An 18301-nucleotide genomic window follows, 5' to 3' on the forward strand; every position below is an offset into this window, starting at 1 on the left:
AATGTGGTTAAAAGTTTTATGTGAAAGCCATCTTCATGGTTGTAAGTTTTGTGTCAGTTGTGTTTACTTGTCTAGGTTTAGGCATTAGGACTATAGAGAGTTGGGCTTTATATCAATTGTAGTTCCGTCAGGTATAATGCTCTACTTTATCTCTGATAATCTTCCTTGCTTTGAAGTCTGTTTAGTCTGAAAGTGAAACGAAACCAAAGTGAGTTCGTTCCTTGGTGAGTTACAGATACACCAGGTGGAAATGTCGCACAAAGTAAACTTTATTTTTGCAGCAAATAAGGAGATCACAGGGAATAACTTTCAAAGCCGTGACTCCCTGAACAAGGGTGGATGGGTTCCTTTTATTTAGACTTAGGATAAATATTTAAAAGGGGGAGCCTTATCACCATATATAGAGGCAGGCATAAGGTTGTGAAACATGCCTATATATACATTGTATGTTATGTAAATGAGGCTTATACTCCTCCTTGAGTGGAGATTTTAGTGTTATTATGAGGTAAATGTAATTGTCGGATATTCTAGAGCTCACTCCATGGTCCATCTGTGCAGGGTTGAGGTGGGTTTACTGGTCTGAGTGGTCTGGGCCAACTGGAGGTCTTGTTAAGAGAAGTTGGTATCCCTCAAGGGGTGATTTCACTTTCCATTTGCTTGAGTTTAGAGACAAGCTGGGGAAAAAAGCTTAAGGAAAAGTGTGGGACAAAGGTGGACGAGTATAAGCAGGTGGGCAGTAAAGGTCAGATCTTTGGGTCTAGCTGGTAAAAAAGTAATATAGCTACTCCTGCTTTCTTCGATTAATGTTAGCAAAATATATTTTCTCCACACGTTTATACTTTTAATCTGTATATGTCTTTTTATTTATTTATTTATTTATTTATTTATTTATTTATTTATTTATTTTTAAATGTTTGTTTATTTTTGTGAGAGAGAGCATGCACACACACAAGCAGGGGAGGGGCAGAGAGAGAGATAGAGGATCCAAAGTGGACTCTGTGCTGCTCTGTGCTGAGAACAGTGAGCTTGATGTGGGGCTTGAACTCATGAACTGTGAGATCATGACCTGAGCTGAAGTCTGATGCTTAACTGACTGAGCCACCCAGGCACCTCACCTATTTAAAGTAAATTTCTTACAGACAATCTATAGTTGGGTCTTATATTAATAAATACCATGCTTTCTGTTTGTTGCCCTTGTTCTTTGTCTCTATTTTTGTCTCCCACTCTTTTTTGCCTTTTGTAGTTTTTAAAAAAAATTTTTTTAATGTTTTCATTTATTTTTGAGAGACAGAGCACGAGTTGGGGAGGGGCAGAGAGAGAGGGAAACACAGAATCTGAAGCAGGCTCCGGGCTCTGAGCTGTCAGCACACAGCCCCACACAGGGCTCGAACTCATGGACCACAAGATCATGACCTGAGCCAAAGTTGGACACTTAACCACCTGAGCCACACAGGTGCCCCAGCTTTTTGTAGTTTTAATGGAGCGTTTTGTATCATTCCATTTTTTCTCCTTTCTTAGCCTATTGGGTATACTTTTTATTTTTATTTTTTATTTTTATTTTTTTAAGTTTGCTTATTTTGAGAGAGAGAGAGAGAGAGAGAGAACATAAACGAGAGAGAGAGAGAGAGTCACACAGAGAGAACCCCAAGCAGGTTCCACACTGTCAGTGGAGAGCCCGATGCAGGGTTCGAACTCACAAACCACGAGATCATGACCTGAGCTGAAATCAAGAGTTAGACGCTTAACCGACTGAGCCACCCAGGCACCCCACTTATACTTTTTAAAAAAATTTTTAGTGGTTGCCCTACAATTTGCAGCATACATTTACAACTAATCCAAGACTACTTTCAAATAACACTATACTACTTCACAGATAGTATACCTTATAAAAAAATGCAGTAATCTTATTCCTCTCTCTTATACCTTAAATCATCATTGTCATTCATTTCACTTATATATAAGCAACATAAACATATATATATATAACATATATACATAAGCATATATAATTGAATACATTGTTGCTATTAATTTTGAACATCTGCTATTAAATCAATTAAGAATAAGAGAAGTTAAGGTTTTTTTACCTTCATTTATTCCTTCATTGATGCTCTACCTTTCTTTATGTAGATCATGTTGCTGATCTATATTATTTTCCTTCTATCCAAAGAATTTCTTTCAACATTTCTTGCAAGTCAGGTCTACTGGCAACAAATTTCACTCAATTTTTGTTTGTCTGAGAAAGTCATTATTGCTCCTTCATTTTTGAAGAATAATTTCAGAGTACAGAATTGTAGGTTGCTGGGGTTTTTTTTCTGTCAACATTTTAAATATTACTCTTCACTCTCTTCTCTCTTGCATAGTTTCTGAGGAGTAGTTGGATGTGATTATTATCTCTGTTCCACTATGAGTAACATGTTTTTTTCCTCTGGCTTCTTTCAGGGTTTCCTTCTTTCTTTTTGTCTTTCTTTCTTTCTTTCTTTCTTTCTTTCTTTCTTTCTTTCTTCTTCTTTCTTTTTTCATTCTTCTTCTTCTTCTTCTCTTCTTCTTCTTTCTTCTTTCTTCTTTCTTCTTCCTCTTCCTCCTCCTCCTCTTCTTCTTTCTTCTTCTTCTTTCTTCTTCTTCTTCTTCTTCTTCTTCTTCTTCTTCTTCTTCTTCTTTCTTCTTCTTCCTCTTCTTCCTCCTCCTCCCCTTCTTCTTCTTCTTCTTCTTCTTCTTCTTCTTCTTCCTTCTTCCTCTTCTTCTTCTTTTGTTTTGTTTGTTCTCCTGTGTTTTTCCTTTTTTTTCTTTATCTTTGATTTTATGTAGTTTGACTACTGTATTTGTAGGTGTAGTAATTTGGGCATTTATCCTGTGTTGGAATTCTCTGAGCTTCCTGGGTGTATGATTTGGTGTCTGACATTAATTAGAGAGAAATTCTCAAGTCATGTCTTTAAATATTGCCTCTATTTCTTTCTTTCTTTTTTTCTCATTCTGGTATTCCCGTTACAAGTATGTTACACCTTTTGTAGTTGTCTCACAGTTCTTGAATTTTCTGTTTTGTATTTTTCTTTTTCTCTTTGCCTTTCAGTTTTGGAGTTTTCTATTGTCGTATCTTCAAGCTCAGACATTCTTTCCTCATCCATGTCCAGTCTGCTAATGAGCCTGCCAAAGACATTCTTTGTTTCTGTTACAGTGTTTTTGATCTCTAGTGTTTCTTTTTTTATTTTTCCTTAGAATTTCCATTTCTCTGCTTACATTATCCATCTGTTCTTTCAGGTTATCTCCTTTTTCCATTAACATCCTTAGCGTATTAATTATAGCTTAAAACACAGTTTCTGGTGTGATAGTTCCAACATTACTATCATATCTGACTCTGGTTCTCATTTTATTCAGTCTCTTCAAACTGTGTTTTTTGCCTATAGAATGCCTTGTAATTTTTGTGGAAAGGTGAACATGATGTATTGGGTAAAAGGAACTGTGGTAAACAGACCTTCAGTAATGTGGTAGTGAGGGGCAGGGAGGAAGTGTTCTATAGTCTATTAATAGATTTCAACCTTTTAGTGAGCCTGTGCCTCTGGACTTTAAGCCTCAGTCTCCTTCCTCCCCACTTAGGTAGGACACAATGGCTGAAGAGAATGGAATTAGGTATTTCTCTCTGCTGCCCCCACCCCCAAGTATGTTAGTCTTTGATAACCCCAGAAGGTTAAGCTCTGGTAAAAAACCTCTTAAGAGCAGACCTTGTTAAGAAGAACAGAATGCTCTGTTTTTGAAAATGGCCACTATTTGTCTTCCTTGTCAAAAGCAAGAGGATGGGGCACCTGGGTGGCTCATTCGGTTAAATGTCCAAATCTTGGTTTCAGCTCTGGTCATGATCTCATGGTTTGAGCCCTTGCCTTGGGCTCTATGTTGACAGGAGCAGAGCCTTCTTGGGATTCTCTGCCCCCCACGGGCCCCCCCACCCTGTCTTTCTCCCTCTCTCTCGCTCTCTCTCCCCCACTCATGCTGTCTCTGTCTCCCTCAAAAATAAATAAATAAACATAAAACATTTTTAAAAAGCATGAGGAGATTTTTTCTCTGCTTTTTATTGCAAGAATCTAGTAGAGCTCCAGGAGGTAAAATTCACAAAAAGGTGAGGGCCCTAAATGGCTGCGCTCCTCCCCCTGGAGTTTTTAATCTGTCCATCTTGTCCACAATGAGCCCTCAGCCATTCATCCAGTACAGCTCAGGTTTTCCTCCCTGGCAGTGCTTCCTGCATGGGTTTCTGCTCCTGTAAGTTGTGTTTTTCTGTATCCACCTTTCTGTGTTTCCATATTTTGGCAGTGGTTTGCTTTGTGTCCTTACTTCTCTAATGGTAGATCTAAGAGTTGTTGATTTTTTTTAGCTTGTTCAGCTTTTTACTTGTTACAATAGAGTGGTGACATCTAAGTCTAAACTCTTTATATCGTGGACCATAGAGTTATTCTTTGAAAATGCAGATCAGATCATGTTACTCTTCTACTCAAACAAACACAACAAAAATATCTGTCAGTAGCTTCACAGAATAACAGCCAAAATGCTCATAATATCCCCTACAAGGTCCTGCGTTTTCCTACATTGTCAGGCTCCTCCTCCTCCCTGCCTGGATTCATCTGTCTGAGCTTACCTCCTACTGCTACCTCATTCCTGACACTCCAGGCTCATTGCTGTCCTTTGACCCCAGCAGGCATGCTTGAGACAAAGCCTTTACAGTTTTTGTTCCATTTGCCTGGGACGGTCTTCTCCCACTTAGCTTCACAACTCACTCCTACCTTCTTTCAGTCCAGTCAGGGTCTTTTCTCCTTGTGAGGAAGCTCTGTTGTTGTCACAAGGTTTCTCAGTGAGATTAGAATCAGAGCCGGATGATTTGATTATGTTTGGGCATATATTGGCATCAGGCTATGGTAGCCTATAGTGATCATTGCTTCAACAGAAAAGTACCCAGCTTAGAAGACAGAGCCTTCTAAAATGCCAGCACAGGACATCCTCCTGTGGGCATTCTTAAAAAACACAGACAGCATTAGCTTCTGTGGCTGTAAATGCAACTCCCCTTTCATTATTTTATTTTTAGTGCTTTCAGGGCTAACCACTGACTCCTGCTGATTGATGCATTCTTTATTTTAGACATGCTATTGTGTTCAATCAATGGCAGTCAAGTCTTGCAAGCTAGGGAGCCATTCTGTCCCTTTCTAAAGTGAAATTGCTCAACACATTTAGCTCCATTATATGTAGGCTTAAAAATTTAACTCTATTTCTGAGTTCATAGGAAATGCATTAGCTTAGAATCAAAAAGGGGTATTAGAAGGGCACTTGACTGTAGAGGGCAAAAGAGACACTCAGGCTATCAAAGTGATTCTCATTCTAGGCTGAGTAGCAGGACTCTTGCAAATTTCTGGCCCCCACCTCACACTTACTGCAAAGATGTGGGCACTTTACATTTTAAGTAAGGCTAAACTGCTCCCCAAAGATATTATTTGAATTCACACTTCTAACAAACAGTCTGTAAGTATACCTCCTCCCCTATCTTCTTCTCCGTATTTACTGCTAAATCATTTACCTAGGGTTTACTCTTGAGCAACAGCTTTGGTAAAATACATCATAGTAAAATTACACATAAGACATATAATACTTACAAATAGTTATGAGTATCACATAAACATGCCACCCCGATTCCCATGTATGATGGAAAGAGAAGCATATCACATATTTATTCCTCTCCAGAAAAATGCTTCCCTATGTAATAGGGTGTCAAATGAAATGATCATGTGTTGATTTGCAGTTTATATTAACTGACCAGTCACCATTTCAGAACAGAGATTAACTATGCTGCATGTGTGTAATTTATTTCAAATAAAGTAGAAAGAGATAGATTTAAGGTAAATTCAGGAGATGATATGCATTTAGCTGTGGAATGAAATCAATATGTCTCTTGATCTTTGTGACCCTAAGTGTATTACTGTATTAGTAGTGCATTATAAGTGAATGACAAGAAGATTAACAAAATACATGCAAAAGCATTTGGGGAAACAGCACATTTTCATCCTGAGGTATGTTGGGCCCTGCTATGCATATTATAGGTTACCTTACATTCCTTGAATATATCTAGTATGATTATTTTGATAAAATTTGAAGGCTCAATACACAAGGAACCATTAGAAAATCATCTTTGTAGGGCCACTAAAGACAGTCTTTTGAGATTTTCTGAAGTAGGCCTTCAGAAAATGAATGGCTGTTAATTGTATTTTGCAAATAGTTTTCATATATAGAACTCAGACTTGCTGTTTCTCTTACTCTATCCAGTGTATTCCTCAATAAATAGCTCTCCAGATTAATATATCCCAAGTTGGAACCCTTTTTTCTCATAGCAGAACTCTCTAAATGTTTTATTTGTAGTACTGGTCCATAACACATATTCACAGGATTAACTTCATGTGTGTATACGTCATCACCGTTTGACCTACATCCCCATCTAATCTGTAGTTGTGTCTCTCCCATGCTCAACACACAGTAGGGGCTTTATTACTTTATTATATTTAACTCATTTTGCTTGATGATTACTGTCTCATCTGCCAGACTAGACCATGATATATTTTTTGTGTCTCCCAGAGTCCTGTATCAGGTTTGAGCATAGCAGAGAGAAAGGCTGTCTTTTTTGTAATATTCTGAACATTATTTGTAACTTGGTTCTGTTCTGGGAATGTTCCTGGGTGAGATTAAATTCTACATCTTTTTTATTCTAAATTCCATTAAAAACAGCCACAATAACAACAACAGCGACAGACTGAAAAGTTACATCTAACTCTATCAGCTATGTAAGGTCCTTTCAAGGAATGTGATAATGAAAAGGGCCTTGTGATCTTGTCCCCTTATTTTTCTTCAGTTTTTAACTTGGGAAAAGTCAATGACAGGGCAAGATTGAGTCTTGGTGACCCAGATGAAAAGACCCCAGTAGGATTTAGGGGCCGAGGTTTGTGTCTCAGATCAGCCAATGACTTCCGTGTGAATTTAAGCAAGTCACTTTGCCATCTGAAATTGTTCCTTCATCTTTAAACTAAAGGGATTAAACCTGGATTCATGCTCACAATTATTTGTGGGTCAGAGACTCCTCTGAGATTCTACTGAAAAACATGGGCCTTTTCCCCCCTAAAGCACAAATACAACTATAAATAGAATTCCAAAAGAGTCAGAGGCTCTGTAAAATCCGCCCACATATTCCCTAGATGACTTTAGAATGATTTTTAAGGTCTAAAGTATGTGGCTAAAATAAATAAATAAATAAATTAATTAATTAATTAAAAAAATCCATTTGCTACTCTCAATGTGAATTAGTTTTAAAATGTTGATTTGGGCCATTTATGTCATTAGAAGTCATAATTATTTTTTTGTAACTTAAAGTACAGCAGAGCAAATTTTTCAGTAGAAGAGATCTCTTTTATGGACTACTAGTGTCTTAAGGCCAGCGAGGATGTCTGTCCCTCCTGCTCCACAATTCTGGCCTCCTTCTATGACTCTTCTCAGAGATAGACATTTAGGTTAGACTTGAACCCACAGAGTGATGAGAGCTCACTCACATGTTTAACTGCTGGACATACATAAAGAGTTTAGGATTTTCTTCTTTGTACTAAACTATAATCTGCCCCTACCCCATAAGTGTCAGCTACTGATCCTATTTCTGCTCTCAGAAGCTACATAGATACATTTTAGTTCTTTTTCCAGTCTTTTAGGAATTCAAAGGCAGCCTCTTTTGTCCTCTCTTAATTTTCTGTGTGCCAGGCACTCCAGTTTCAGATACAATTGTTCTAGAAAAGTGATTTGATAAGACTACTTTTAATCTCAGTTAATGGAACTCTTGAAACAGAGAGCTCACAATTAGGCAGCATATTCCAGAAAAGGTCTGACAACCCACGGGTGGAAAGTAGTTCATTAAACTACTGACTGCTGTTAGGAATGCTGTGCTGACACCACCAAGAGCCTGGTCCCTAAACAGGTGATTCTACTGGGTCATGTTGGAATTGTGGTCACCTTAAACCTCTAACTACAATCAATTGAAGCTGCCCTCATTCTATATTTTTTAGAAGCAACGTAATTTTATTTATTGCTTATTTTTGTTTTTGTTTATTTTTTTGTTTTTTATTTTTTCTTCAATATGTTTTTTAATTTAAGTTTATTTGTTTATTTTGAGAGAGACAAAGATAGCACAAATGGGGGAGGGACAAAGAAAGAGAGAAAGGGAGAGAGAGAATTCCAAGCAAGCTCCACCCTGCCCGTGTAGAGCCCAATGTGGGTTTCGAACCCATGAAGTTATGAGTCATGACCTGAGCTGAAACCAAGAGTTGGACACTTAACCGACTGAGGGCACCCAGGTGCCCCTCTTTGTTTCTTTTATTTTATCTTATTTTTATTTTGATAGAGAGAGAGAGAACGGGCAAGTGGGGGAGGGGGATAGAGAGAGAGAATCCCAAGCAGGCTCCGTGGTGTCAGCACAGAGCCCAGTGTGGGGCTCGAACTCATGAACTGTGAGATCATGACCTGAGCCAAAGTCAGAGGCTTAACTGACTGAGCCACCCAGGTGCCCCAGAAGAAACCCCCGGAAGCAATGTAATCTTTCTAAAAATGAAACTCCCTGTTGACCTGAATCTTCCTCCCATCAGCCTCTTCCCAGCTCTTAGAAAGCTTCTGGAGTATTAGTTTTGTCTTTCATTATGCAGAAAGCTTCTGGAGTATTAGTTTTGTCTTTCATTATGCCATCTTTTCCTCTAAGTGTTATGTCGTCTACAGATGTAAATAATTAGCCTGCCTTCCATCACTCCAAATTAACTGGTAAACATATTGACCTGTGGCTTGCCAAATAGAAGCTTCCCTCTGTGGATTCATTATTCATAGTCCCTCAGTCGCTTTACAATTTCATCCGACTCACATTTACTCACGTGATCTATAAACTGGAGAAGACCAGAGGGATTGATTATGTCCTCTTTGGGGCAACATTTATTTCCTTTCCTTTCCTTCTGTTACTCACCCTCTGTTTTCTTCATTCCTTCATGCGTTCATACTGCATATTTTGGTCTTACATGGAGAAAAGAACCTCAGTTGTGTTTTGGGGGGTCCCTTTGCCTTCTGCCTGTGCGCAGGGCTGGCTGAGTCTGTGAGTGCTCCGGGAGACTCTTTGCGGCGCCATGCCGAGTCTGCTGGTGCCGCCAAGGTGTTTAAATACGTGCTTATTAGCATTTGGCAGAAGAGGAGGCTCTGAGGACTTTTTAGCAAGTCCTCAGCCCAAGTTATTTTCTTCCACCTCTACAATGACCTTAATATTAAACGAAGGTTTAAAGAAAATGTAAGCACAAAGTATATGTGTGTTTGGGAATAGGAGGAGAGAGTGGGGAGAAAGAAATTATTAGATAGTCCTCATGGACCTCACACTTTAATCTTAGTGTTACTGCATGGATAAGCAAACAATTGTTGCTGATAGGAGAAAAGATTCAAAGCACAAGTTAACCAACTATCTGTTATCCAAGGGAAAGATGACATGAATGTAAATTGCTTAGAGATCCAAAGAATGTGTCAGTTCTGTGGAGATGTTCGTATGTTATCAACTCCTGCCTCACCAAATCTTTCACCCAGAAATAGTTAATGTCACACCTGAAAAAAGGCTAAGAAAGGCATCTTCCAAGGTTTGCCCAAGTGAGTGATTTTACTTTTAAAAAAGCTTCCCATTATAACTTTGTGACCATTATTATAAAATAAATCAAATGTGGATCAGGATAAGCAAGTAGGTCTATACTCAAGTAAGGGAAGTGATTGACTAATGGTTTAGTAAGTTGGACTTTTTTGGTTACCATATTTTTTTAATGTTTGAGCCCCTCGTATAAACAAAGCAATGTTTCCATTAAGCTATTAACCCTAATTTAAAGAAAGTAGTCTTGAACACAACTTTATTGCTCTGTAGTTACCTTGTGGATGAAAGGGATGAGCTCTGGAGGTAATAGAACCTTTCAAACTCAGAGAGGTACAGACATTTCAGCTCAGGGGACTGACAGGTGGCTGAAAGATTACAGTTCTTTAATATTTCAGAGGCAATCCCAATATTGTCTGAGCCAAGTTAATAGGTACTGTAAATCTACAATAAATCTTAGAGAATGATAGGAAAATCTAGGTCAGCAACCAAAAAGCTAAAGGTGAAAATGAATTAGGGTCTCCTGACAATGAAACCTTATGCCTCATTCACTTATTCATCTATTCAGTAAATCAGTATATACTGCAGGAATATGATGTGTCATAACTTATCTTAAAACTACACTATCCTTGGGGCACTGGGTGGCTCAGTCGGTTGAGCATCTGACTCTTGATTTGGCTCAGGTCGTGACCTCATGGTTCATTAGTTCAAGCCCTGCACTGGGCTCTGCACTGACACTAGGGACCAGCCTGCTTGGGATTCTCTCTCTACCCGCCCTCTCACTCTGCCCCTCCCCCGCTCATGCTTGCTCGCTCACTCTTTTAATCAAAATAAATGAATAAACAGTAAAAAAAAAAAAAATATACTACGCTATCCTTACAACCTTGAACAAATCACATACTTTCTTCAAGTCTAAATTTTACCATCCAGGTATCGTCATGGAGTTGTGAGGTTTAGTGACTCAGGTATATAAGACTCTAGCAGAGTAACTGATTGGATGCTGATTGAATGAATGAACTCTCTTCCCTTCTCCTTAACATTTAGACCTCTTCCTCCCACCCTATAATTTGTAATAATATGAAATAAATTCCATTTGTTAATAATAAGTGTCTCTCTTTCTTCAGTTTTGGGTCAACAGGAATTGTGCGTGATCTGTGTTTACAGATGAAATTAAAGTATTTAAATATTATTACAACTGATCAAATATTTTTGCAAGAAAATCCACCAAGCCCAAGGATGTCATTCTTTGCCAAACAGCACACTGGGGCTTGCTGACTACAGTGCATGCAAATCTACACTTTTTTTTTGAGTTTCTTTGTTTCATAGGAAACAAGAGCAAGGACTTCCTTTCACTTACCAATTCTAACTGGAATATTTTTCAGTAATACTTAGAAAAATCTCATAAACCAATTTTCTAAAATATGCAAAATATATAAAATTTTTCATTTTAAGTATCAATGCATGAAGTGTCAGCTGTTATGTGTTAACAGAACAGATCCAAGTGAAATGAAAGGTAATTTTGTAGATTGACTATGGTTGTGGTAATTGCCTTCTGGTTAATACTCAAAATTTGGATTAATTTGAAATTATGAAAGAAAAACATGCCAAGACATATGCCAAGTTGTTTATTAATTAACTATATCAGTCATTTATTCCATCAGTATTAACGAGCACCAACTATTTGCCAGGCATCGTGCCTGGGACCCCAAACTGAAACTACATAATTCTGACATCAAGAAGTTTGCTCTAATGAGAAAGATATGTAAACAAATCACTTCTATAAGGTAATTGATACAAGAGAAAATGATCCAAGAGCAGTAGTGAAATATAAGGAAGATCTAGCCAAGTCCGCTTGGAAAATAAGAGGAGCCTTCACAGAAGAGGCAGGCTGAGGCGGAGGCATGAGTGGGAGATTATCAGGTGGGTGAGTGGGAAGAAGCTATTTGGCAGTGAGAACAGAGCGAGAAGAGCTGGGAGGCTTGAGGGAGCCTGGAGTGATCAGGGAATGTGGAAGAGGTTAGTGTTGCTAACTCCTAACTCCTAAATTACTGTGAAAGGGGAAGCAGGAAGGGCTGGGAAGGAATGAGTCCACATAGGTAGGGAGAGGCTGGATCATATAAGCCTGTGTACCTTGAGAGGGGTGCCAGTGTTTTGCCTCTCTGTGGGCTGTGGGGGAAGTTACTGAAGAATTTTGTGTACAGATGTTTTGTAATAAAAGGAGTATGTTCTGATTCCTAAAGGAGACTAACAATATCGTGATTCTTTTGTTGTTTACAAGGTATAGAAACGGCACACACATCCCTTTTGTTCCTAGGGGTTTCTTCAATGGTTCTCATTGTACTAGATTTCAGGGATGCCAAAAGAAATATTTGAACTAAATGATATATGAAAATTACAGTAAGAGTCTGTGAGTGGATTTTTAGTTAACAGGTTTTTAATAGGCTGTGATGCAATTCTTCATGGAGAAGATATAATTACAAAGGGAGCCTGTCTCGAATGGAAATTTGGCTGGGTGTGTTTTTATTTCTCAGTGAATTAAAAGGTCTACATAGGGTTAGATTATTGAAAATCTTGGAGAAAACACATATACACCAGAGAATACTTTCCACTCATTTTCTTCATCTCTTGCAGCAAAGCAGTGAACCTGTTAGAAATAAATTTCACTTAAATAGAGCATAATTTTTTATAATTTCAGGAGTTAAGCATCTGAAGGGCCAGAATGAATCAGCATTCCCTGAAGAAGAAGAAGGTGTAAACGAAAGAGAGGAGCAGTGGGACCATTAATTACGGGTCTGCAGCAAGAAGGCTTCTTGGGAATAACTGAACTATTAACTTTTCTGAATATCGTATGGAAGGCCACTCCTTGACTTCCAGAAGCATTCTCCACCTCTTCTCTCCACACTCATACAGTAGTAATACACCTCCTGGGAAGCTGTCCCTGGTTGAACTTTAGAACTAAGTACAGATTGTTCGATATTACGTCCAATTAAAGAATAAACATTTATTTTATGGTGATTTTTCCTTTTAATGACATTTGCATACATGTGAGTGTTCTAACTTTAATACTGCCCAGCTTAATCCCTGATGTCCTACTGAAGCGGTTTGCCTTCTAAGGTCAAATGTAAATAGCTTCACTTTAAAGAGTAAAAAATAAACGCTAAATACATTTAGACATGACTGTGTGTCTGGGTTTAACTTACAGAAGAATGTTTAACGAAACTTTTAAGATCTGCATTTATCATATTTCTGTACACAGAGGGGTCCACAGTGTTTATTTCAAAATGAAGAAATGCCAGATTTCTTGATTCAAAAGATCTCAATATATGAGTCTTTAGATGCTAAACATCCTTTTTCCTCCAGCATGTTAATGGACAAAGGACAGCAGAATTTTCCTCACTTTTTGAGCTGTGAGAGATATATTTCCCATCATTTCCACTAGCTATTAAGAAAAAAAAATGCTAAATCTAAAATAAAATATGCCCAAATCTCCCCTGCCACTTTTTGTTACTTGAAATATGAGCTATTTCCTGTTGCATTTTAGGAAATCATTAGTATTTTATAAATCTTCAAATGAAGAAATCATCAAATAAGAAATTCCATTATCATCAAATAAGAAATTCCATTAATTCATACATATAGTCATTCATTAATTCAGTAACTACTTTCTATGAGTTTATCTCTAGCAAACCACTTTGCTGGAGGTTATACAAATAAAGGAAAGATAATTTCTCATTCTCAGAACTGGCAGAGACGATAAAGCATCAGTATAAGGTAAGGTTTTCCCAGACGGTATATGTTTATTGAACAGGGCTTTTGGTTATTCAAAGTTCTGGCCTCCAGAACAGTATTAATTATTTACGGCATTTCAAGGTAAAGTATCTATGCCGCCAAATTTAGTGAGGACGGTGGCATGCCACTTTGGTTCCCACACTGATGATATTGGTGAGGTTCAAATGTTTCATGGATGAAAAAAATGACAAGATTTCTCAGACGTCAGTAAAGAGGAAATTAAGATGGGAAGAAAAAAATCAAATGTAAAATCCCTGGTGGGATCTTATATCAAGATTCAAAGAAGTAGAAGTATTGTTTTTAATTTTGAATGTGAGTTTAATAATATAGAGATTAAGAGAAATATGTAGGTCTATAAGACAATGCAGTAGATAATAACAATCATTTTTCTCAGTATCTTTCCTCAAGACCATAGATGTCAAAACTCACTGATAAGTAGTATGAATGAGTACTCTGGTTCCAAGTGTCTGTCCTTCTTCTTTCCTCCTTTTCTTCTTTCCTACCTTCCTCCCTTTCTCTCCTCCTCCCCACCCCCCACCCCTGGCCTTTTTTTTTTTTTTTTTTTCAGTTTTTGTAGTTGATATTAAGCCAGTTTCAATCAAAACTTTGTCAGAGTTTCTAGACCACCTGCTGTGACTATTTGTTGGATTTCCTAAATTTTCTACTTAAAACATGATTAAGGCACAGATTTGTTTTAAATGACTTTGAATTATTTGTGTTTGGAAAACATTCCAATACCCCTTGAGATTATTTGAGACACCCCAAGGTGCTAAAAAATAAAATCTGCCCTCCCCTTTCCTTGAACACACTTTCGTATTTTTTTTTTCAAAAGGATTCAGGAAAACAAAAGAAACAAAAGCTTTTGCTGATTTTGTAACATCATTTGGGTAAATAAGTAGCATAGCTTCTGGATTCTTCTGTTCTCTATTAAAAACACAAAAACACAAAAATTAAAAGCATAAGTTTTCCTTAGGAAATGTTGGTTTCTTCCATTCTGTTCTCTACTCTCAAAACAGAGATTATAATTAAATAAATTTTCCTTGGGAAATAATGTTGGCTTTCTCAGAAATTTGAAGGAAACCAGCTGAGATAATGGCAATGGCTTTTCAGTTTCCTTTTCGCACAATTACAGTTTACAACAATTTTTTTTCAAGAAGACGGCTTGGCTTCAGTTTGGCCGAGTGGGCAAAGAAACTTTCTGAGCAAAACAAAACAAAACAAAACAAAAACTTTATCTTTCCCAGACCACATTTATAATATAACATAATGGTTAGTAGATGGGCTTTTTGAGTCACTCTGGCTTGAGTTCAAATTCAACTTCTATCATATTTTAGACTCAGTTACTCCATTTGTAAAACGGTTACCATCATACCTACCCCTATGGGTTATTGTGGAAATCAAATGAGATAAGGTGTATTAAAATGTGTAGTCCACCTTGGCGAGCATTTAATCATTGGTGCCTATTATTATTATCAGGGTGGGAAAGGACCTGATACTCTCTCTCCAAGCCTTACCCAGCACATGACCCTCTTCAACATCACAGACCAGCGATTGATCCCCTCACTTCTTGAACAGCTCCAGCTGAATCCCAAACCCACCCAAAGAGCTCTGTTCTCTGTGTGAAACTCTTTCTCTTGTACTTCACCTCCTTGATCACAGCCTTTCAACACTCTGATGTCATCTCCTAAGTGGCCTGGTCTCTGTGATGAAACACCACCAGTTCCTCCCTACCTTTCTCATCATCCCGGCCCCTTGCTGTTGGATCCTCTTTAATTGTGTATACTGAATAAGAAAGGTTATGTCAGATGGATATGTGGCTTTTAAAAAATCTCCCTAAACATGAGAAACTGAAGCATAGAGTGTGGCAGGGTGGAGCAGAATTCTAGACCAGAGTTCTTTCTAGTAGACAATAATAGTGTATGCCCTTTTTCTTCCCAGAGCTGTCCAGGGTAAAGGTTTTTTTAAAAAACAAAATGCTCAGACTGTTCTGTTCTTAGAAAGTTTTCAACATTCATTTTAAATTTTAATTCAATTATGACAATGTTTTCTACATTGTAGAAACATTTTAGGTTGGTAAGGGATGAGTTATTTTTATCTTTATATTTATAAATACTGTCATAATACATAGTAGAAAAGATACATAATTGGCACTCCAAGCCTATGATTTTGTAGCTATTGTTGCTTAAGATGAGGCAAGCTTAATGTGTAAGTATATTTTAGATCAATTTAAAGAAAAATATTAACTATAGTAGAGTTGGTACCTCAATATCACAGCAGTGATATATGATTGAATGATGTTTGGAAACACTGGTTTTGGGTATTGTTACAGCAAATAACTTAAGTATTGCAGAGTTCATTTAGTTGCAATATGGATTAATGAATTTATAAATAAACTACTTCTATTGCATTCATTTAAAATGTCTCTTTCTTTACCCACATCTAAAAGCAGTGTACAAAATGAATAATAGAAAATTATGCCTAATTACATTAATGTGTTTATGCTCATATGTAATTTTCAATATTTGCTTTCTCTGAATATGGAGGATGGAAGAAGTGCCCTTACTTTTCTAAGTCCCTGATCCTAAATATCAGTCTTCAAAGCTCCAGCAGGTGTACTCATTTTTAAAAATGTCTATGTTGCTGCAATGAGAAATCTGTTTAAAGAGATAAAATTATTAGATTTCAAACATCATAACATTCTGGAAAACTAAATATCAGAGGAAGAAGAGTTTCAGGACAATGATAGAGGGCATCTTTGGTTTTAAATGACATTGTAAGTAGGTAAGGTACTAAAGTTTGCAAGCATCCCACATAATTCACACAGCAATGGGAGTAAAGGTTTCTAGCTTGCAGTGTTGTGTGAATTAAATGAAATAATCTACATGAATGCATAGGTGCTTGATTGCATTTTGTAAACAGGCTGCCATCTGACTGTAGCACTTCCCTCGACATTTATACTGCGAGCCCTCTTCATTCTGTGGGCACATGTTGGTGCAGCCAATTTCCTCATTGCATTTCATACTCAATTTATGCAGATAAAGAGATTTGGTGTGGAAGGGAGACGACCGTAAGTATAGAGAGAGAAGCAGGCAAAGGAAGGAACTCAAAGAAGCCTGGAAACTCAAGGGAGAAAAACTAGAGAAAGTCAGTTAAAATGGTATTGGATTCATCTTCATTTTTTGTTTCTTGCTCTAAAATATGGCTTAGCATTTTCCCCTTTTCTCTTACTTTTAGTAACAGCGAGGCTAATTTGAAGGAATGAGCACAGTGAACCCCAGAATAGAATCCTAGAAGTAGCAGAATATTAAAGTATGTTTGGCAAATGATTCTTTGTTATTACTCAGAACAAGCATTTGGCAGCAAATAACAGAAAACCCAGGAAACAATAGCATAGAGGCTTTTGTATGTCATGCAATAAAATGTCCAGGGCCGGAATTGTGGCTCAAGACCCCAGTGGGTATCCAGACACTTTTCATTTTCCTTAATATGCTCAATGTTGTAAATTCATGGTCCCAAGAGAGCTACTGCTACAGGCATCCAGTCTGTTCTGAGCAAAAAGAAGACTGGGAAGATAAAGGGAAAGAATCTAGCAGAGAAGCAGAGCTATCCCAGAGCCCCCCAGCTAATGTCTTATGGATCAGAGCTGTGTCACGAGACCACTCCTTGATGCAAAGGAGTTGGAGAAAGTAAATATTTTAAACCAGGAACCTTGCCACCTTCCAACTCAAAGTCCTCTTTGTAAGTTATAAAGTGACCATGGATATCAGTTGAGCAACCAGTGCTATTTCCCAAACAGAATTTGGGGAATTTATTCTTCCCCGGAGTATCTAAAGAAAGTACAAACTATTCAATATATGTCAAGCAGTTGAAAACATTAATACTCACTAGATATCTTTGTTACTTAAAATGCATAAATTAGGTTAATGTTTATGATAGACCTGTAGCTAGATATATCAGTTCAGATATCCTTAATTATTCTGTAGTATTTTTCATAGGATAATTTGGTACCATTTATAAAAGTATACTCTAGAAACAAGAGACCAATGTCCTAGTCTATCAGTCAATAAATATGAATGCCTATGACAGGCTAGACATGGTTTAAGTGCTGAGGATACAGCTATTAATAAGATAGCTAAGGTCCTTAAATTCATGGATGTATACTCTAGTGTTTGAAGACTGTCAGTGAGTCTTCAAATAAATAAATAAGTTATTAATAATAATAAATAAATCAATTAGATCATTTCAGACAGTGGTTAAGTTCCTGGAAGGAAATAGAATCAGCGATGTGATACAGGGTGGCATCTCCTCTTTTATCGTAGCTGCGTGACATTGGGGAAGCCCTTTTATCACTCTGGGAGCCAGTTTTCTGAACAGCAAAATGTAGAGAATGATCTGAGGAGGGGATCAGATGATCCTCTGAGGCTCCTTCCAACTCTAAGATCTGTTTCTCCTCTCTGATTCTCTTTCAGGAACTACCGACAAGCAGCAAAGGAGAAAAGAAGAGACAGGAATAGACAGAAAGCAGCAGCATTAAAAGCGAACGGGATCAGAAGAGAAAAAGGGTATCTTTGTATGCTTAGCTTATGTGACAGTCAATAGAACAGAAGTGTTTTAGTTAGAACTCTACACACATGTGTATGTATGAATGTAACAGCATTAGCATTGTAACCATTTATGTTTCTGTCTTTTAAAACTTCTCCTTAGAAAATAATCTAAAAAATGGTGATCGTTTTTTTGTTTGTTTGTTCTTGTGGTGGTTTTGTGTGTTTTTTGTTGTTGTTGTTAAGATTTCAAAGTCCTTCCAAGAAAAATTTCCAACCACAAATAACTAATTGGATAATTTAT

The 18301-nt window shown here is 37.4% G+C and overlaps 1 protein-coding gene across 3 annotated transcripts in view; it reads left to right on the forward strand.

Moving 5' to 3' along the window:
- PPP1R1C (protein phosphatase 1 regulatory inhibitor subunit 1C) overlaps nt 1–17997 on the forward strand; it is a 125183-nt gene extending 107186 nt beyond the window's left edge. For 2 of the 3 annotated variants that reach the window (XM_042994848.1, XM_007083882.3), the window contains exon 5: nt 12363–12837. In XM_042994848.1, coding sequence (XP_042850782.1) covers nt 12363–12451 — 89 coding nt within the window. In that variant the 3' untranslated portion in view covers nt 12452–12837. Of the gene's footprint in view, nt 1–12362; nt 12838–17925 lie in introns of those variants that run through there. The other variant, XR_006220836.1, reaches the window with a different exon arrangement.
- The last annotated feature ends 304 nt before the right edge of the window (nt 17998–18301 follow it).

Source organism: Panthera tigris, chromosome C1, assembly GCF_018350195.1.
Source record: "Panthera tigris isolate Pti1 chromosome C1, P.tigris_Pti1_mat1.1, whole genome shotgun sequence".
In the NCBI taxonomy this organism is placed as follows: Eukaryota; Metazoa; Chordata; class Mammalia; order Carnivora; family Felidae; genus Panthera; species Panthera tigris.